The sequence below is a fragment of the Pithys albifrons genome, chromosome 18, assembly GCF_047495875.1.
Source record: "Pithys albifrons albifrons isolate INPA30051 chromosome 18, PitAlb_v1, whole genome shotgun sequence".
In the NCBI taxonomy this organism is placed as follows: Eukaryota; Metazoa; Chordata; class Aves; order Passeriformes; family Thamnophilidae; genus Pithys; species Pithys albifrons.
Window position 1 is genome coordinate 9,249,607 of NC_092475.1, and position 21,701 is coordinate 9,271,307.

At 50.9% G+C, this 21,701-nt stretch overlaps 1 protein-coding gene across 1 annotated transcript; it reads left to right on the plus strand.

Moving 5' to 3' along the window:
• Positions 1–3,248: 3,248 nt before the first annotated feature.
• GDAP1L1 (ganglioside induced differentiation associated protein 1 like 1) lies at positions 3,249–16,864 on the plus strand. The gene is made up of 6 exons (XM_071572704.1): positions 3,249–3,657; positions 6,587–6,779; positions 10,109–10,282; positions 12,330–12,427; positions 12,549–12,663; positions 15,492–16,864. Exons 1-6 carry the CDS (start codon positions 3,478–3,480, stop codon positions 15,833–15,835), a joined length of 1,104 nt encoding a protein of 367 aa, XP_071428805.1. The 5' UTR covers positions 3,249–3,477; the 3' UTR covers positions 15,836–16,864.
• Positions 16,865–21,701: the final 4,837 nt, after the last annotated feature.

The following is a 21,701-nucleotide window of genomic DNA, read 5'->3' on the forward strand; positions in this document are numbered from 1 at the left end:
GCCACATGCACAGAAATAGAGTTATTTAAACCCAGTATTGGTTGTCCTCACTCCTCTGCAGCTGGAGCCCTCCAAGGGGCACAGTGAGGCTCTTCCCCAGAAATGTGGTGTGGCAGCCTGGCCCAAGGTCACCTAAGGGCAGTTTTCTGCTGTGCTGCTCTTAATAAAGTGTGCACAACCCTGAGAAGTGTCTGGACTGGTGTTACATAAAACCAGTCCTGATCAACAGTGTTGGAAGGGCACGTTTTTCAGCTGTGGAGCAGGACGTGTTGTGTCCAGGGAGAGTGGAGGAATTGGGGAAATTGTGGAGGTTAAACTGCTCCAAGATATGCCCTGAAATTGAGGGCTGAGAAGAGAACTCAAGCTGCCAGAAGGCTGGGTGAGAGGGTAGAGTCTGAGAGCAGGTTTTCAGGGAACACTTCCATAGTGTCCTGTGGAGGACTGAAATAACTGTAGTGAGGGGGAAGGAAAAGGGAAAAAAAGAGTAAGTCATTGGTTTGTGTTCTGCCTGAACCTCCATTTGTGCGAGTGTTTAAGCACATCTAGTGCTGCCTGCAGCAGAGGAAGGGCAGATATTTTGGTTCTTGACTGCAACTATAAGGTTTTCAGCAAATGTTCTGAAACATTACTGCTGACACTGGCACGGCACAAACCATCCCCTCGGGGTGAATGATGGGTCCTAAGAGAGGCCTCAAGCCCGAACTTACTGTGTCCTTCAAAACCTTCTCAATTGAGCTCATCCACATCACTCTGATAATGCAGTGACTCCTGCTTTCTGCCTGCCTGAAACCTCAAGACTGATTGGAAAACTGCATCTCCTCTGGGAATGCCTGCGCAGCACCATCAGCTTGATTGATGAGCAGAGGTGTCCCAGCACAAAGAGTGCTGAGCACAGCCTTACTGCTCCCAGCCTGCTGCTGTACCTGCCACAACAAGTCTGGGATTTTTTTCTGTCCATGGATGCTCTAGGATCTGCCCCTAGTCAATCTACAGAAGAATATGTCCAAAATGTTCTGAGAAAGCACTGGTGGGCTTGCAGTGCTTCCAGGACTTCCCTCAAATCAAATACCACCTCCCTATTTCCTGTCTGAGCAGATCCAGCTGGAGGGTTTACAAGTGGCTTCTCCCCTTCCAGCACTTTACAAGTTCTTGCCTGTCTAAGTTTCAGGACTAGTTCAACCAAAGCGGGATGCAGAAGGACACCCTGGATTAATGACAGTCCAGCCAAGTCCAAGCTAAGCTTTACATTGGCAGATGCTGAATCAGGCCACCAGGAAAAAAAATCAATGGAGCCATTTCTACAGCTCAATTTCCACTCTCTCCTTCTAAAGCAGGGAAGGTTCTTCTCTGCCTGCAATGTGCCTTGACCGACTCCAGCATCCTGTTGTCTCCTCTCTGTAACCTTCACAGCAGCTCTGAGGTGAGACACCTGGATTCTGTATTTCCAATCAGCCAGCATCCACAATCCTGCCCTGATGGCACCTTCTGCCAGGGCTCTGCCAGTGCCACTGGGTCTGGCCGCACAGCATCCCACGGGGCAGCCCAGCACTGACCCCTTTGGCAGTCAGGAAGCCTGTGGACAAGAACTGAGGATGATCTCAAGGTCACAAAAGGTCAAGGCATCCCTAAAGGGGGCTGTCACCACTTCTGCCACTCAAACCTTACTCAGTTTCGCAAACCCAAACTCACCTAAATAACTAAGCTCCTCCAGATGCACCACATGCTCACAAGACCCAGAGGGCTGCAACGACGTGTCATTCTTTATTCTCCACGGTGCAGCATTAAAACATCACAAAATATACCACTAGATGGGGCCTTCCAGGCAGCAATCCAGGGAGAACCACTGCTCCCTGGTAAACCTGCTCCTTGCCTTTTCTAAACTCAGTGTCCCCTTCCAGTGAACTGAGCCCCAAAAGATACTTCTTGGGCAGCAAGGAGAGGCTGCAGAGCAGAGGGCAGGATGGTACTGCATGATGGGGCCAGCTCTTCAAAGCTCAGTTTTCTATGAGTTTGCAGCCCAAAAGCAGAGCCCAAGCAGAGCCTGTTCCTATAGGTATTCCTGAGGCCAGTGCAGGATCTCCTGCAGCACTTAGAAAGCCCTTGGCTGGGGCTGGAGGATGGTTTTGTGGGCTGCTGCCTATGGGGAAGAAGGCAGAGAGGAGCCAGGGCAGAGCATAGCACTTCTCTGTCTCACTCCTCCCATCACCCTCCTGCACACCCTCAGGAGCAGGACATCACAACACCAACGAATTCATTTTCACCTCCCAGTCCCTAGAAAACAGCATCTTTGCTGTATGTTCATGTATCTGGGTACCAGTTTGGCCCCAGCCCTTCTCAGTGTTCCTGGATGAAGTGTGCCTCAGTTTTCCTACTTGAACCAGCTCTTCCAAACCCTCCCATTTCCAACCTCCACCAGCATCAGCGGTTTGCACCGAGAGCCCTCGCACAGCCCTGAGACACAGACTGGCTCCCAGTGCCTGCAGAACTCTCTCCCCAGTCCTCTCCAGAACCTGCCCTTACAACCCCCATAACTGGGCTGTCTTTGTCCCCCAGCACTGGCAACAGATCCAAGTGTGGGAAATTATCTCCAGGCTGCCACATTGCTGGAAATGGAGCATGACAAAGCCAAGTGTCATAAAGCACAGGTCCAGATGTCCAGGTTGCTGTATCCAGAAAGGGGTCAGGTACCTATCTATCTTTACCTGCGGACCTCTGAGTGATGCTCACAGGACTTAGAGAGCAGCAGTTCCAGAAGCCCCAGTGCTCTCCCAGTCTCCTGGCTGGTTTGGAATTGCGACACACCGTGCTAATTCTGGAAGTGACCCCCAGCTGTGCCTACTTTGGCACAGGACAGTGGTCCAGTCTGGGCAGGCACCCCAGGGCTCTGGTACAGAGAAGGGCTCCTGGGCTCTACCCCAGTTCAGGCTGCATAGCATGTGTTAGGCAAAAATTAATCTGTGCTCTCCAAAAATCACTGAATACCTTTAAAGAGCCATTGCTGCTTCTTTCCGTGAAGGTTGCAAGGCAGGCAGGACACCTTCTAGGCATTTTAAAGCCGGTATCCATCACTGTGGCTATTTATTACACATCCACCATATCTACAGCGGTCCAAAGAAAAACCTTCTCTGCTGAAAAATGTTCTTAAGGAGCCGCAGGGGTTGGAGCTGCCCCGGATTGCCGAGCTGGCAGGCAGGCGGGCAGGCAGCAGGAGCCTCGGCTGTGACTCCTGTACTGAAGCGATGCCTGCACGTTTCCGTGGGAGCCCCGCCACGAGCGGGGACGGGCTGCGAGTCCACCCACGGCACCGCCGGCGCTGCCACCATCCTGTGCTGTGACCCCGGCGCCCACCGCCCCGCGCTGCCCGCCCCGGCCGGGGAGATGGAGCTGCCCCGGGAGTGATGCTGCTGGAGGAGCCCATGTGATGCTGGGCTAGCGCCGCTCGCTCCTCGTCCCTCTCCCGCTCGCTCGCAGGCTGTCATGGCGACTCCCAATAACGTTACTCCCACCAACTGCAGCTGGTGGCCCATCTCGGCGCTGGAGAACAACGCGGGGAAATCCACGGAGGGGGAGGAAAATCAGGACCCGACGGACCCCGCTCTCAAATCCCAGGACAGATTGGTTTTGTACCACTGGACCCAGTCCTTCAGCTCACAAAAGGTAATGAACAACAATCGCTCGGCCGCGTTCCCGGCCAAGAATCACCTCCAGTCTCCAGGACATCCCCTTGCCTCGGGAGGATGGATGCTCGCGGGGAAGAGCGAGGGGCTCAGCCCTGGGGCTGGCAGCGTGCGGCCGGGCAGTTCTTTGTACCTTTTAACAGCACCTTCCTGGGGACAGGGATGGGAATGGGGATAGGGATGGAGGGGGATTGGGATGGGGACAGGGGAGCTCGGCCACATCCTGCCTTTATTTTGGGATCACGTCTTGCACCGGGAGCCGCCTCGGCTTTGTGCTTGCTCCCAGGCTCACACTGGCGTGGCCGGGAGCGCAGACAAAGGCTGAGCCGGGCCCTGGGACCACCACCCTGCTGCTGCTGGAGAGGGGAGGCAGCCCCCGGCCAGCCCCGTGCCAGGGAGAGACTCCCGGACCCCGGCACGCAGCGATGATTCACCCCTGACACTGCAGCAGTGCCCTGGAAATTCTATTCCCGGGGTGCCCCAGCAAAAAATCCCGTTTTCCAGACAATAGTAAATGCTCATTTTGCAGCGTAGCAGCTGTATGGCAAACCCAGTCTTCTCCCCGGTCCCAAACCCCCCATAATTCCCATACTATTAAGACTCTGTGGAGAATGGGCTATTCAGACGGGTGGGGGAACACCAAGTTCCCCAGTGCAAGGACCTCCTGGACCCCACAGCCTGGCGGGCAGGCGGGGACAGAGGTGCCCGTTCCTGCGAGCAGGCACAAAGCAGGGAGGATGCCCAATGCAGCAGGGTGGGTGCACAGAGTCGGCCCCGCCACCGCTGGCAGCAGGGACTGATGGGCTTCGGATCCGCACTGGAAAGGGATTCTTGTGCCTGGCTCCCCATCTCATGTTGGGCTTGTTGTTATTTTTCGTCTTGGTTTTGTTGTCATTTTTTGTCTTGCTCATTTGGTCACCGACAGAGGGGAGGCAGTGGCTGAGGTACTTCTTGTGCTGGGTTTCCTATAATTGGCCTAATTCTGTGTGGCAGGGGACAGAGCTGAACACAGGGCAGGGCTGGACAAAGGGCACAGGGCAGGGCACAGGGCAGGGCAGGGGGCACCTGGAGGCACTGCACCTGCTGTCACCTGGTCTCTGCACCGTGTCAGGCTTTGCTTTTGAGGTCACTTGCAAGGAAAGAGCACTTGCTCTAAGGAGGAGGGGCACAAGCTGGTGTGACAGACATCAAAGAATGGGAAGCAGCAGGGCCTCTACAGGACCCCCATGCACAAGGATTTTTCTTGGAGTCAGCTACAGGCAAAAACTTTTCCCTGCTCTGCCCCGGGAGCTGCTCAGAACCATGCTCTGTGAGCAGAGTGTGGGAGGGATTCTGAGCCCCACCAGGACCTGGCCTTGTCTGCAAAGGGATTTTTGGAGTTTTGCTTAAGATGCCAGCCATATCTTGGTGCTGTGGGGACTACCTGGAGGGTTCATGAATGTTTCATCTCCCCAGTCTGGGTCCCCTCCTCCAGGCAGTGACAGGGACTCGCCTTGCCCTCAGGCACTGGAGTACCCGGGAGCCTGCACTGCCTCACTCCTGACCCCTGCCTCCTTCAGGCCTTCAGCCTCAGCTCCTGATAAAAGAACAGGGAAGCACAAAGAGCTTGGGGCTGGATACCCTGGGTGGTCCTGGCCAAGGTTTATTTATGAGCTGGGAGGAAAAGGCCATGAGCAATTTGCAGTTTAGGGACCCAGACCTTGTTTGACTTTAAAAGAAAAAATTAACTTGCCAGCTTGTGAATAATTAATGACTAATCCCCCAGGAACTCTGAAGTACTCATAGAAATGCTTATATATGTTAAGTTGTATTTTTAGCTGCTACTAGTTGGGTGAAAACAAGTGCTTTTCTCTCATTCAGTGGTTCTGTAAATTGTGGCTTTCTCACATCCCCTGAAGGCTTTTTCTTTTTGTGTGTTTGACTTACTTAGTTCATAATAGTCAGATTTTATAACCCAGAAGCCTAAAATGCCATCCCTGAGTGCATATTCAACATTGTCTCATGCACAGAGCAAAGCAGCAGGATCAGCGTTGAGGGCCAGCAACTGGGATGGGGATGGGGATGGTGTCCTGCATCCAGCCCTGCTCCTGCCTCCTCCTGCCCCTTCACAAGGCTCGACTCAGCCCTCCCACTCAGGAGATGGGTGGATGCCACTCTAGCAATGCTGCTGGCTGGCCCGAGGCTGGAGGAGGTCATTGTCAGGGATAGAGGGAGGCAGTGGATTTGGCACAAGAGGTGCAAAGTCTGTAGATGATGGAGAAGGAGAAGGAGGAGGAAGAATGCTGTGCCATACTACATGGCCTGCTTGAAATTCCCCTCAAAATAGAGCCTTCTACCCGCTCAAAATGTGCTGGCAAAGCCAGAGTCCACTCCTGAGAGTAGGACATTCCTGAATCAGCATCCAGGTCTCCTTCAGCCAGGCAGCAGGACCCATTGGGTGCTAGTGTGAGGGATAACATTGCTGCAGCCTCTGCTTCCTCCTCTTCCTCCTTCTTTTCTTCCTCAGTTATGTGCTGGGATCCACAGCAGCATCACTCATTCACTCACATCTGGGGAGCTACTGAGGGATTGGCGCTCAGCCCTCCAGCCCCTCTGCCTGTCACATAGGCTACCAGCAACCAGAGGGAGGATGGTCAGTGATCCCGAAAATATAGGATAGGTTTGGGTATCTCCTCCTTGCTGGCAAAGCAAATCCTTTCTTGGCTGCCTGGATTTTGCAGCTGTCCCATGCCAACAGCTGCTTGGCTTCCTGCAGGATGAGCACGTGTCCTGGCTCATCGTTGTGCTTAAGCTGTAGGGGAGGGTCTGGGAGTGCAATGGGGTGGTGTTGGGACTGGTTTGCTCTGAGGGTTTTGGGGGCCAGCTCAGTACGTGGGGTTGAGCTCTTTCTGCCTGGCATCTCGCCCCAGGTGCGGCTGGTGATCGCAGAGAAGGGGCTGCCCTGCGAGGAGCGGGATGTCAGCATGCCCCTGATGGAGCACAAGGAGCCCTGGTTCATGCGGCTCAACCTGGGGGAGGAGGTGCCCGTCATCATCCACAGGGACAACATCATCAGTGACTACAACCAGATCATCGACTACATGGAGAAGAACTTCACGGGAGGTAATGGAGGGGTGGGCAGTGTCTCAGAGGGAACTCTGGTATAGTCCAGATGCTGTTTGCCAGACACACCCACTTTTTCCTTTAAAGTTTCTTCTTTACTGCAGAAGAGCAGAAAGCTACCATCTCACCACAAACTTCTATATTGTCCAATGAAATTGAAGGTTTTCCAGCAGAAATCCCCAAATATCCTGTGAAAGTGGTGCTCAGGGGTGGGGTAACTGGATTTCCCTTTTCTGCTTTGGAAGTCACACCCCAAAACAGACCATTTTCCTCAGTCCCCATGGTGTATGGTGGCATCTCACCAGAGGCAATGCTGGGGCATGGCCTGTGGAAGCATTTCTGGCTTTGTCCACATTTGTACTTTGGCCTTGGGTAATTGTATAAAAACAACCCTAAGGGGCCCTGCTGAGAGAACGTGGGTTTAAACCAGGTGCTGCTGCCCCTGTACCCTTCCTCAAAGATCCCTGGGCCATGGGCAGGGGACCCTGCTGTCCCTGGTGCTGCTGTGCCTCAGAGAAACCAGTCTCTTTAAAACACAGGCAGTGGTGCTGGGGACCATGGGACGATGATGTGACACAAACCCAGAGGAAGGGACAGCCAGGAGAAGGAAGCTTGTATTCCCCCTGGAGCAGGGCTGCAGGCAGCGGGCAGCTGAGCCCGGCTCACCAAGATGCGGAGACAGAGCTCAAAGTCAGCTGTTTGCTCAGCTCCTGTGGCGAGCAGCCTCTCCTTGGCATTTTGCACCCCTTTACCCTCTTTTCCCCAAACCTGGGGACTGGCAGGCTGGGACACCCACCAGGGAGGCTTCAAAGCTGAGCAAGGAGCTCAGGCTGTGCCATCACAATGTTTGCTCCGGCATGCATCCCCCTTGCAACAGAGACATCAAAAACATCTCAAAATAGCTCCCGAAGTAAGGGCGCCTTGCCAGCTCAGCTGCTGTCCTCTCCTGGCCCTGCCACTGTGCTGCTGCTCAGGGGAGGCACACAGCTCCCTCTCTGGTGGGGGCAGCAGGAATGGGGTCTGTCAGGAACATCACACACTGGCAGCAGGTCCTAGGGAATGGCAGCTGCTTTCCTATCCAGCGGCAGTCCCAGGACTGAGAGGCACCAGGGAGTGTTGATCCACAGGGCTGCAGTCCCTGAACAGCTTCACCTGGTCTGTGCGAAGGGCAGGTGGTCCGGCATATGTGACAACAGGCTGTCCCCAGCAGGAGGGGGACACAGAGCTGCCTGAGTGCTGGGAAACTCCTGACGTTGAGATTTTCCAGGCAGGTGCAGTTTCTTACCTTTTTGGTGAGAAATGGAGAGGGGAATCTCCAGGGAAGAGGGCTCAGAGCTTCACTCCCTGCTCTATGCTCTTCTCTGACCCATTGCCCAGCAATGCAGCTGGCAAAAGCATTATCAGGATGCCACAGCATTAATCTGAGGGGGAATCACCCACGTTGCGGAAATGTGTAGAGCTTGAAAAGGCCTTGACAAGGTGTATTTACTGAGGTATGTTTTCCTCTGGACTGGAAGCATGATCTTTTCAGCTGCTTACACTCACTGTGAGTCAACTATCAGTAAAGGGTGGTGTGGTAAGTGTTTTCCTTTCCCTAAAATAGCAGTAAATAGTGCCAATAAGCCACTTTTAAGGGTGCTTCTGACTAGGGCACTGTCTAGCAGTGCCCAGAAACCACCGATAAGTAGACCAGCGCGTTATTCCCCCCGGGCAAGGGGCTCCTCCAGGGCCTGCACCCCCTTGCGCAGCCCATCTCTCACTGACTATATGCAACAGCAGCCCATAGAGCAGGTCTACCGTGGCATGCAAATACAAGTCGATCACCATCCTACTGGAAAATCTCCCTGGGACATGCTGAAGGACGCAGGCCAGCAGCCAGCATGCCACAATTTCATTGTGGTCACTCCTACTTCCTGCTGGTGGGGCAGTCACTCTGGATGTGCTGCTTTCCAGCCTCAGCCCCAGCCTGTCAGGTGCTGGCCAGGAGCCTTATGGAAGGAGCACACAGGCTGTAGGTCAGTTATTATTATTTCATTCATCCAGTCTCTTTTCTCGGATGGAAAATCCCTGTTTGGAGACCTGGAGTCCTGGCAGTGCAGACAGGGAGCAGCCCATGGGCAGGGAGGAGCTGCTGAAACCTCCCCTCGTTCAGGGGACAGTGGCACTGATGCCTGGTGTTAGGAACAGCTCTATGGAGCCCTCCAGCAGAGAAAGTCTGGAACAGAGATACGAGGATGTTTGCAAACAGGAGCTGCCAAAATTTCCATGGTTCCCATCTATCCATGGGCACCGGCAAGCATGACAATGGGAAGGTGAGAATTACATCCCTGCCAGGTGGGCATTACTGTGCCTGCTGGTAGCAGGGTGGGCAGAGCAGAGCTGTCATTTCAGACCCTGAAATAAGGGGCTGCATTGGTCACATCTGCCAAAGTCCTTCTGCCAATGTGCCCTGACTCAGATGGAGACACTGGCACATGGAGAGCCCTGCACTGTAGGTGGCATGTGGGTAACAGAGTCACTGAGTCCTGGTGCTAGATTTACTCACTACCTGTGAACTGCTCTCTGCAAACACCATAAACATTTATGATCCCATAAAAAAATGGACATTGGGGAAACAAGAACAACATTTTGCTTCCTATGGTGTCATCTGCCATGTATTTGGAACTGAAAGTGTAATAAAAAGAGCACAATGCAAACTGTCATCCATGAAAAGTGAATAAAACCCAACAAGGTGGGGAGGAGCAGAACTGTCTGGGGTGAGGGGTGCTCCTGCAGCTGAGACATTGGCTGAGCATGGAGGGAAGATGCACCAGGCTCCTTTGAACATGTACTCCCTAATTGCTCATTTTGGGATTTACAAGGAACCCCAAGAGAATGAGGTACCTCATTGCCACGGGTGTAAAGGATGTGTTGCTCACGACATCCCAAACTCAAATACCCATCTTTTAGCTCTTTTCTCCAGAACAGAAAGATTCAGCTCTTGTTCTAAGAGATGTGAAATCACAGTGTACAAATTCAGGGGCTGCAGAGACTCAGGGCTTGCTACACTGACTCCTGAGTACATGGGGACTCTGGGCCTGGGTAGTGACATCTGTACCCTTCCCTGTGGTCTTATGGGTTTGCCCATCTCCGGCCACGGGCTGAATGTGCTTCTGGCTGGGATGGACAATGGGGAGAGAGCAGAGCTGGGCTACAGATCTGAGTGAACACACCACCTCAGCCAGCCCTGCTGGGAGGTATCCCAGGCAGGATTTCACACTGGTGCCCAAAGCCGCTAACTGCCTGAGCACCCCCAGCTCCCACTGACAGCTTTCCCTTTGTCCTCGCAGAAAACGTCACCCAGCTGATCCCCGAGCCGGGCAGCCTGCTGCACTCCCGGGTGCTGCAGTATCGGGAGCTGCTGGACTCGCTGCCCATGGATGCCTACACTCACGGCTGCATCCTGCACCCTGAGCTCACCACTGACTCCATGATCCCAAAGTACGCCACCACTGAGATCCGCAGTAAGTTGCCTTTCCAGCAGAGCTGCCCAGGGCTCCCCAGCTCCCTTAGGCTCGGTTTGACTCCACTGCCCAGCCAGACACACTGCTCCTGCTCATCTCCCCTTTCCACCAACGCAGGCAGGGGCAGAGCTGGGAAATGGCAAAGCACAGCTCGCCTGAGAGCTGCAGATGTCCTGTAGAGGCTTCCTGACTCGGGGAGTGTCTGTGCTCCTGTGGGCCATGGACGCTTCTCCCCAGCTCTTTTTGGGGCACAAGAATTTGCCCCTCTCCCTCCATTAGCTCTAAGGGCAAAGGCGGGAGAGTACAGCCAGACTGAGTTGCAGGCAGTGGATGAATCGGCATAAGTCTGTGTACCTGACCTTCAAGCCCTCATAAAACATTGACGATGCTTAATATAACTCCATGGCAAGGATTGCTCCTGGAGAGACTTCTTTGCCAGAGAAGCGACCTTGTCAGGAGGGTATTGGCATGTCCCACATCTCACCCTTCCTTTAGACTCCTGCCCCAAGCAGCACCCATAGAGAACACTGTTCCCACCCCTATCCCTTCCATTGCCTGAGTCTGAGATAGTTCCCTATGATGGGATGTACTGACACACACAGAGAAATAGGCAATTCCCAAGGTGAGGCTCATGGTCTGCCCTGCTTCTGCTGGCACCTGTCACAGACAGCTTTCCCCCTGTCATCAAGTATCACCTTCACCCTCAGACACAGGGCAGAGCTTGTCCCATCCCCAAAGGGTGCTGCTACAATGGCCTCAGGCCTGGTCTGCCTCACATCACCTCCCGAATATTCTGCTGAGATCCCTGAACTTATCTCCTTGTCCAAAACTCACTGGTAGCATTTTTCCCAAGCCAACAGATGGGCTATGAGCAGGTCCATGGGCTGATGGTGCCCTTCTTCCCCAGCACATCTGCACCCAGGCAATGACTCAGCTGCTCCATTGCAGTGGGTGCTGAGGAGAATCCATGCAGTTGTGTCCCAGGGAAAGGGTGAACTGAGGGCCAGGCACTCCCAAGGGAACAATGGAATGAAACCAAAATGATATTCAGGTTGCCATCTGAGCTGCAGCCCCAGGAGAGCTGGTTGGCAGCTTTAGGAAACACAAGTTTGAAGGCTTGGGGTATAAAATAGGGAGTTTCACCATTTTATGGCACAGCACAACCTGCTGCTGGCTGCCTCCCTGGACAGCTCTGACACCTTCTGCACCAGCACATCAGCAGAGCCAAGTCCTCGTTGGAGGGCACAAGAAGGGAAAGACAGATGGTCCCTGGCAGGAAGACTTTAGCTCAGCTTCGGGTAATTTATGTCATCTCTAAGGTGTTACTCTGCCTCTCATATTTCTTTCTTCCTTTTACTCTGCTCCTTTCCCTTCATTAACTCCCTTGCATAAAGCCCTTCCCTTCCTTCCCATAACCAGGGAGGGAGGAGGGTGAGTGTCTCTCACCTGCTCATGATGGGCTCCTTGCCACGGAATTGCATCCCTGGACACTGAACCAGGATGGGACAGCTTCACTCAGGAGGGAACATCCTCTGCTGCACTGCTCTGAGTGCACACCCAATGTGGGCAGCCAGCTTGGACATCCCAAAGGATGAACCTGCTGGAAATGGAGCTGCAGGAGTCAAGTTAAGGGGAAGCTCAGGGGTGTTCTTAAAACAGTAAGCAACAAACAGATCTTCCAGTAGGTCTAATATGAATTCAGCAAAGGAAACAAAGAGCTGAAACTTTCCTTGAAACCTGCAGAGCTGGGACTCACAAAGGCCAAGGAGGGGGATCTGCCATAACTCGCAGCCAGCACTTCCCTGTGAGGGGATGGGAAGGCTGACAGAGCCACATGCCCTCAGACAGTGCAATGCCCCAGCCACCTTCCTGTATGGCAGCATAACAGCAGCAAGCTGTGAATTTGTCCCATTTTAGATCTGTGGGGTGTTTTTCTTGATGCTACAGTGATATTTTGAATGCTGGGTGAGGTGCTTTGCTATCAGATCCAAGGTCATCCTGATCCCTGCCAAACACAGCCCCCCAGCCCTTCTATCTCTCCCTCCAGGACATTTAGCAAATGCCAGCACGGATCTGATGAAGTTGGATCATGAAGAGGAGCCACAGCTATCCGAACCCTACCTCTCCAAGCAGAAGAAGCTCATGGTGAGTGGATCAAAGCCACACTGGTGGAGGGGGGACATGACCCATGAACCTGCCATGGGTACCAGATGTCTTTTGTCCCTGCATCCATCCATTCCCCATCCTAACCCTGCTCTCCACCTAGGCCAAGATCCTGGAGCACGACAATGTGAACTACTTGAAGAAGATTCTTGGAGAACTGGGGATGGTGCTAGACCAGATTGAGGCCGAGCTGGAGAAGAGGAAACTGGAGTACCAAGGTAGGCACTGGCCTGTGTTTATGGGGTTTTTTTCACGTGAGGCTGAGTTGCAACACCAGGAACAGATGATGGCTTTATAACTGATGAACATCCCCCATGGGTCTGGGGTTACCTCTGGTCTCTTCTGGTTTTGGGTGCACTGATGTCCTTGCAGCCATGCAATTAAACACGCTTACTAACCTTACTAACTTCTGGCAAACCACTCCTGCACTGCTTGCCACAGGAGATAGCAGGACCCCTGTCCTCATTGGTAATCTGTGGGAGCTCCAAAATCATGACACAGTGGTGGCAGGCCCCCTCTGCCTTAGGCAGGGGCTGAGAGCCACAGATGCTCTGTCTGGTTTAGGAAAGATCAGTCTGGCCCCAGGCACTCACACCATGAGGAGCTCAGGCTGCTGAAAGTGCAGGGCTGGGAACATGTGCTGCAGCCAAGCCCCTTTTGGCCACAGGGCTGTGGCACATCCCAGTGGAGCATGGGCAGGGAAACCAAGGAAGATTAGGAGCCCTGGAGCGGTGGGAGCCTTTACAGAACCTGCGTCACACACCAGCGGGGGGAGAGAGTGACACCAGCCATCCCTGACATCAAATACACAGTGCTGGGGGCCTGCCGAGAGCTGCCCCAGTGCCCTGGCAGTCAGGGGTGCATGGCCACAGCTGGGCAGTGCTTGTCCTGCTGTCACCTCAGGATGATGCCATCCTCCTCACGTCCCCACTGCTGGCAGGGCTCAAAATTCCAGCCCCGAAAGGGCTGCCAGTGCCACGGTGGCAGATCCAGAACAGAGCCCAGACACGGTTAATCAGGGGACAGCCCATGCCCTCAGGGACAGGCTGGGCCATGGGGAGCCATGCGTCATGCTAGGGCCGCACTGAAGGGCCCTCGGAGGTGCCAAGGTTGGGCCCTGCAGGACACCTGGCTGGGGATTTGCTGAGAGCCCTGATGTGTTCACAGCAGCACCCTGTGTTGCCCTAATTTCCTCCAACACCCTCATTAACTGATCCAAGGACTGGGACAGCTCAGCAGAATTCAGCCTAATGAGGTGTCCTCAGAGGACATCCCAGGTCCCTGGAGCAGAGGGGTGGCTGCTGCTGCCGCTGCCTTCCATCCTTGTGTGCTGCTCCTGCCCTCTGCTCCAGGACCCCAAAGTCCCCTGCCATGCATGCCCAGAGCCAGGCCAGGATCTCAGCAGCAGGCACAAGCACCAGCCCTTTGGCAACGTCCCAGGAGCTGCAGTGCAGCAGCTCTCCTCCCACGCAGCCCAGGCTGCCGGCGATGCAGGCAGGGCAGGGCAGGCAGAAGGGGGGTGGGAGATGCTGCAGGAGCACTGGGAGACCCCTGCCCAAGTACCCCATTCAGCTGGGACAGGCTGATCAAAGCTGGGGCTGCTGTGGATGCGAAGGGGATGAGTTGCTTTTGTCTGGGCTTCTGCCCCACCCCAGTGCTGGGAAGGGGTGCAAGGGGCTGGGGGACCCCACAGCCGGGTCCAGATCTCAGTAGTGAGAGTAAGTCCGAGCCAGGAGGGACATGCTCCCAAAGTCACCATCCTCACATATACTTTATCCTTCACCTGCAGCAGTGTTTGGGAGTCAGGCAGCACTTTCAGCCCTGCTTCCCTCACCTCTGAGCTGCAGTACCTGCAAGGTCCCTGTGCACCCAAAAGACTCTGGCTACAGTACCCCCACAATTCATTAGTCACCGAAAACATTTATTGACTAATTAGGCACAGGCAATCTGTCCACTCGGGCACTGCCTCCAGCAGGATTAGGCAGGCTGCCAAGTAGCTTACAAATGAGGGCTGCTAATTTCCCATAATTGGCCTGGCCTGGCCCTGCAGGCAGCCCTGAAGCACCAGTGCCTGTACTGGGGTGCAATACAGGGGCCTCTCTCCCCTTTCGTGATATAATAGCCACAGGACAGTGGAAGAACCCCAAAATTAAGAATTTGAAACAAAGCTGGGGTCTGAGACTGGGTGAGTTTTGTGTCCCTTCTGTTGTTCTTCCTTACCTGCACCTTCCTCAGCTCCAACTTAGCCCTGCTCCTCAGTTTTGAAAGAGCACTGGAGGAGTGCATAACAATCCTGGCCTGAGAGCGCTTTTTCCAGCCTAACAGCAGCTTGTTTTATTTCTGGATGTCTCTCTGGTGAGGTTATTTCCAGATTCACCCATTATCAGGGGCCATCAACTGCTTGATGTCTTTCTTCATGCCCCAAACACATCAAGCTCTGCCTCTCCCAAAAGCCTGGCTCTTGGCACAGATGTGCTGCCAATTTTGGTGCTGTGGAGCAGGATCCATAGTGCAGGAGAAAGAAAAAAGGCAGAACCTCCCCAACAGCACACAGGGAGAGCAGCCAGGCCAGCCAGCAAATGGTTTTGATTCCTGAGGATTTCTCGCATCCCTAAAATAGGACAAGTTGACGTGACACTCCTGAAACAGCTCCCGGTGCAGCCAAGGGCAAACACTCCTGCTCTCTCCCAGCACCAACACTGCATCTTCCTTCAAGGAGGGCACCAGAGGCTCTTTTCCAGAGACCTCCTGGGTACAAGATGATGTCATCTCCTGCTGCTCTTGACTCGGGGGAGAGGCAGCAGAGCCATTTTGCAGATAGTGCTTTTCATAGTAGTTACCATCTCATATTCCCAGCTTTGCAAACCCACATACCCACTATCCCATGGCCTGGAACATGGGGTCTGATCTCTTGGCCCATCAAAAAGCTGGGAAAAACATCCTAGATCTAATACAAATGTTTTGCCTTCATGGACCTTTTGACCAAGGCTTTAGGTGCCCACCCAAGGGATTCTTGTCTTACCTGCTCTGTCTCCTCTCTTTCCAGGGCAGAAGTGTGAACTTTGGCTCTGTGGATGTGTCTTTACTTTGGCTGATGTCTTGCTAGGAGCCACTCTACACCGCCTCAAGTTTCTGGGACTCTCTAAGAAATACTGGGAAGATGGCAGCAGACCTAACCTACAGTCCTTCTTTGAGAGGATACAGAAACGCTTTGCCTTCAGGAAAGTTTTGGGAGACATACACACCACGCTCCTCTCTGCAGTGGTACCCAATGCCTTCAGGCTGGTCAAGCGGAAACCTCCCTCCTTCCTTGGAGCCTCCTTCCTGATGGGATCTCTGGGGGGAATGGGATATTTTGCTTATTGGTACTTAAAGAAAAAATACATCTAGTGCTGACTGCTTGGTGTTTAGTTTGATGTCTCTGTGCTGTGTGAAATTATGATGAAGCCTCAGTAACTGTAATGAAATTTGAAGCAAGGTAATGAATAATTATATTGTTTAATGTAACATTCCATAGTCTAGAAGTAGAAACCTATATTCAAGGAAATAAGACAACAACAAAAACAAAAACAACAAAAAGCGTCAACTTGTAAATGCCTTTTTTAGGTTTAAGTATTCAACTCCAGTGAGAGGCTCAGGGGTTCATGTGCCCACTGGGAAGGAACGCCGCCTCCAGCACCAATCGGCTCCAGTGGGAGAGACAGGAATCCCAGGAAGCTTCCTGACACCCAAGTTGACTAATGGGACTTGGATACTTGGTCCTCTACGTTTGTGTTTCCAAACTGTTCACCGGCCACATTTCACACATGCAGGTAGTGGGGACTTTCTTCTAGAAGGCGTTGTGTTGTCGTGCTTGGAGGCTTTCCCGGGAGCAGGATGCAGTAGCTGGTCACAGTCAAGGTGGATTTCCGTTCTTCAAGTATCCATTTTTAAAATTATTTTCTTTAAAAGGAATATTTTTTATTGAGCTGCTCTTAGAATGTATCCACTTTCTATGTCTGATTTTGGTGGGATTTTTATTTTAAGGAATTTAATGTCTAACTGCTGCACTTTTTTCTTGAGATAAATCATTTTGACTTCCATCCTGAATTTTGGCACATGAAGGAGATTGTTTTAAGCCTTTTGGCTCCGTCTCTTGAGTTTTCCTTCATGGATTTGCAAAGCATCTTTCACCAACTGAGCATATGTGGACTCTGAAAAAGTACAACAATTTTCAGAACTTTTCAGCACTTTGCTGAAGGCGCTTTGGCTTTCCTCCATCCGGGGCTCTTTTCTGTCATTTCCTCGCTGTGTGTTTTCTTAGGGATACTTTGCACAGAATCACATTGATGACTTTCTTGTGCCTTTTGCATGCTGGAAAGAATAATGGGCCTCACTGCTACTCATGCTTTGGAAACTGAGATCCTCAATAAACCATATGGGAGGAGTAATGGCTTTGCATCTCTAAATATGTTCCACATCCCTCCGGTCCTAATGCAAGGCATGCCCAAGGGCAGCAGGATATGCAGATGGTTTGTGCTTTGGCTCATGTACTGCACTGGTATAAAACTCACATGGAAACAATATGTATTCCTCTTCCAAGGCACTCATTTCTGCAAGCACTCAGCCTGCTAGGATCTCCTCTGGCTGGCTTTCCAGGCGCTCCAGTGATCCCTAGCGAGCCACGCTGCATCTCTAGGCTTGGGAACATATGCCAAGTGTGGCTGAGATAATATGAATTGCATTTGCCTCTGATTCAAAAGTTACCTTCCTGTATTTGAAAGCAGCAAGCCTTCCCAGAGGCTTTTGGTACAACCCAGCAGTCATAGGATTGGGAATATTTAGCAGGACTTACAAGGAATGAGCACGTAGCGATTAGACAGTGCAAAACACTCACATTTATGCCGTGCTTGTCACAATTGTGTAGGCTGGCCTGACACACTTCTGGAATACAACAGGCTGTGTAGCTGTTTGCAAAGGCTCTGTGCTATCCTTGTTACCCCCCCAAGTGATTAGGGCTGCACTTCAAATTGGTGGGTGAGGACACTAATCCACCATCAGCTCATGCACACCTGTCACCTGTAGCTGAGGCTGCTGAGTGAAACCTTGCACACACACTCTTCAAAGTACATGCAGTATTTTCTTCATGGTATCAATGAACTTCAGAAGAAATAGTTATTTTCTTTCTTTTTGAAGAAGGAAGCAAGAGGGTGCCCCGAGGTCACCCCTTCTGCTGAATCTAAAAGGTGCAAGATGAACTATGGATCATTACCTGTTTGGTCTATTAACTGATACAAACCTCACCAAGGATTTATAAAGATACACTGACATGAAACCCTTACCAGGATTTCATCCTTTTACCTATGTGAGTTGTCCTATACACACATTCCTATACACACATTCCAAAAGCTGATAAAATGTACACACCAGGTGTAGAAAGGAATATTAACGGGGTACAAGACCAGGAAACCCTGAGGGAAGGAGAGTAAATACTTGCTCCATTCCCAGGATTTTAGCCCAAGAACAAGGCAGAAGGAAGCTGCTTAACAAGACTGCTGCTGGTTACTTTGCTCTTTGATTTTTTTTTAATAACCTGAAAATAAATGTAAAATCATGGAGAAAATCAAACCTCTAAACACTGGAGAAAATAGATGTTTGTTTTGTTTGGAGCACACTGTTACAACACAACTGTTACAGGGAAGACACACAGATCCAGTAGCTGGAACATGGGTTGGTTTGGAACAATGCATGACAGCTGTCACCTGTGTTGCACTGTGGGCTGCTGGGAAGCCACAGATGGTGTGGTGAAGGGTTTTTTATGGGTTCTCAGCTAGGAGTAATCACTAACAAGCCTTTTTTTTTTGGGCCAAACTATAAAGAAAGCAAAAATGAATGCCACTCCCTCTCACTAAGCCTTGTTTCCCTGCCCCTGTAATGAAAAAGTACCAGGACTTTGCTCCAGGGAAATGCAATCTGTGAGAGTGATAAGAGACAATTACTGTGGCAGGCAGGGACTGGATTGATGTACAAGACCCTGCTGAAATGAACAGGAGAGGAATGTCAGTGCCTTGATCAATTCAGATTAGTCAGTTGCTGTAAGCAGCCCTGTGGTGATCACAGGCTGTCAGAAAAAGCTGGTCTTGCTCTAGCTGAGCTCAGCCTAATCAGACCTTTTCTGCTCTAGTTCGCTGCAAAGGGGAGCCCACCACACTACCTGGCCATGAGCCAGTGCCTGGCCTGACATTTGCTGCTCAGGGAAAGTTCTGTATACAGAAATAAGAAAATGATGTCAAAAATCTGTTTTCTCACTTCAGGACTTCACGCTTTGCTCTCAGTAAGGTGTGTGGTAACAGCAGCACTCAAGGGGTAAGGCTGGAAGGTGAGGCAGCTCAGAGGGATGTCAGGGGGAATGGCTTCTGCTGCATCCTGCACCAAACACTTCTGTGTACCTGATCCCACCCCAGTTAGGGTCCTTCTTAGGCTTTACTCTGGATGTACTCATTTACCCAAGCAAAATTTTATCCTTCAGCATCCCTGTGTTTTAGAGATAAATGGGCTTTTAGTTACCTCAGGACTTTAAAATTTGTATCTGTGCTGAAATGTGGAACTTCTGGTTAGCAGCGGGAAGAAAGTCAGGGGCTTCACATCAAGTTCAAGCACCTCCGGGATGCAGTTTCATTACACAGAGTGTGCTCACAGGGAGTGGTCTCTCCCTCCTGCCTTCCAAGCCTCCTGTTTAATGGGCTCCCAGTGGTCACATTTGCAGAACTACAGCTTCCGAAATCTTTTTACTCCTGCGGGATTTGCTCAAAAGACTCAATTATGAAAATTGAAAACGTACATGTCGATCTTGCAGCTGGCTGGCAGCTTTCTCCTTTGCTTGGCAAGGGATGGAGAGGACCTCTCCATGCAGAATAAAGGATTTCTACACCAAGCTTGCCAAAGGACAGGGAACACTCCACAGAGCCTGTCACAGCTTGCCAAAGAAATCGAGATCTATGCCTGCCTAAGAATACCTTGTGACCATCTGGTGGCCCTCTCAGAAATTATTTAGCAAGTCTTACTCTGTTTTTGAATGAAAAAAACATCCTATCCTTATCAGCCAACTGCAATTTCAGAATCCAGGCTAAGGAGGAAAGAGAGATAGTGTAAGGGGTGCTCCTTCCAGTGAGGGGAAACTTACTTTCTGCTGTGAAAAGAAATGAAGGATTTCCCCACACAAGAACAGCAGATAGAAAACATTAAAGCTTGTGAAAATATTTAACATCAGGTTGTATTTGGTGGCATTCACTGCTGTCATTAAGATCAAAGCCAAACTCACCCAGACTGGATCCACAGTGCAGTAATGACAGCAACTCAATCTCTCAGGTTTCAGAAATATATATGGGATTAAAATAAGATTATATGAAAATAGCGTTTAAAGAGAGATAATATAAAACATGATGAGATTAAAAACAAACATGATAATATGAAATTAAAAACAAATAACCAAAGAACCAGGAAATCATGTACAAAACTGACCAACTACTGTAACCCCATACCTGCAGTTACCTGTGGCATAGCAGAGGATAAAAGGGCAGTTTCACCACTGTTCACACCATCATCAAAGCTGACTTACTACCCAAGTTTGTAGGGAAAAAAGCTCCTTCTGCTCTAGTGGGACAGAATAAAGTCCCCAGTCTACCCCATCCCACCCAACACCTGGAGAAAAGTTCAAAGCCACAGGTATGAATGAGAGTGTAAATATCTGGACAGGAACAGATCTTGTATCCCTGAAGGACTTCCTAAAGCAAGGTCTCAGTGGCCACAATGCAAAGGGTTCAGACCAAGCCATTTCTAATTTAGAATCTAAGGTTATAAGCAGTAATAAAAACACATAAGAACTTATCTCTCAAATAAAGCACCTTCATGATAGACACATTTCCTGTTTTCCCCCTCATGCTGATCCCCAAATGTGTCCAAATGACATATTCACTATCCTTGTCTTTCCTCCTTTTAACATGCTTTCCTCTGGAGGATTAAACAGAGAGAAAATAGCCTGCATTGAACAGCTTCCAGTGAAAGCAGGAACACCAGATACGCCATAAATAATGCGGATGCAGAATTGCTCTGTCAGAACACAGGTGTCCATCACTGCAGCTGTGGGTACCTGTGTGCTGCCAGCTGGGCTCTGCCTGCAGAGAGCAGATTATTTCTGTTTCCATGTTACTTTAGTGCTGAAGAGCATTGATGAGTAAAGCATCAACCTCCACTCACTCCTTGGGAGCTCACAATAGGCTTTCTTCTTCCTTTTTGTCCCCTCTGCACAGTGATCTACTTTCAGCCCCTTTTTTCTTGACCCCTCTGCTGTGCTACTCCCTTCCTCTCTCCTGGACTTCCCGATGTCACTCTCCTGTCACAGACAGCTGGTGATGTGTGATCACCTTCAGAGATGTTCTGTTGTCAGGAGCCCATGGGTTGTCAAGTTCTGCATCAGTGGACACATATTTCCCATTTCCACCTTCTGAGGAGGAACTGCTAAGCAATGAAGGAGATGGAATCTTTCTAAAAACCTCTTAACAAATAGCACAGATCAATGGCTTAGAAAACATTTCTTTAAAAATAACGCCATCCACCCCCCTACTTTCATTGCCTCCTGCCTCAGCCCTTTCCTACCAGCACCTCATCTCTCCTGTGACCTAAATTCTTTTTAGCTCCAGAAGAGTTATCCAAATAAAGCTACTTTGCAATCAGAACAGAGTGTAACCAGGTTTGAGGGTGCTGTGTAATGCTGCAGGCAGTTCTTGACACAGAACCAAGTATCCTGCATAGTTAAGTGCTGTTTTGCACATGCTCTTTACATCACAAGGTCGTGTCACTCCACCACCAGCCTCCTGAACGCTCTTCTATTTTTGTTTACTGAAAGCAATTTCTTTCCATTCCATGCCCTTGGACACAACAGCAATAAAAAGGATTCCTGGCCACAAGAAAAAAAAGCAAACAAAACCTCTGAACACAGACAAACAAAAATTCCCAGTAAACAAAATAAACAAAAAAAACACTGGCATAATTTTTTCTCTTAACTTCCAAATCATGACAATTAACAGAAAAAAGCATATATTCTTAAAATTCTCAAAACTCTATCTCTCCCATTCCTCTAAAAAACAATTCAGGTCTGGCTATGACAGAGCTGGAGCAACAGAGCTATGGTCTAGAGCAACACTGCACCAAGACCACATCACCTCTGTGCTCACTTCCATCACCTGCAAAACCCAGGGGGCAGTGCCATTCCCAACCA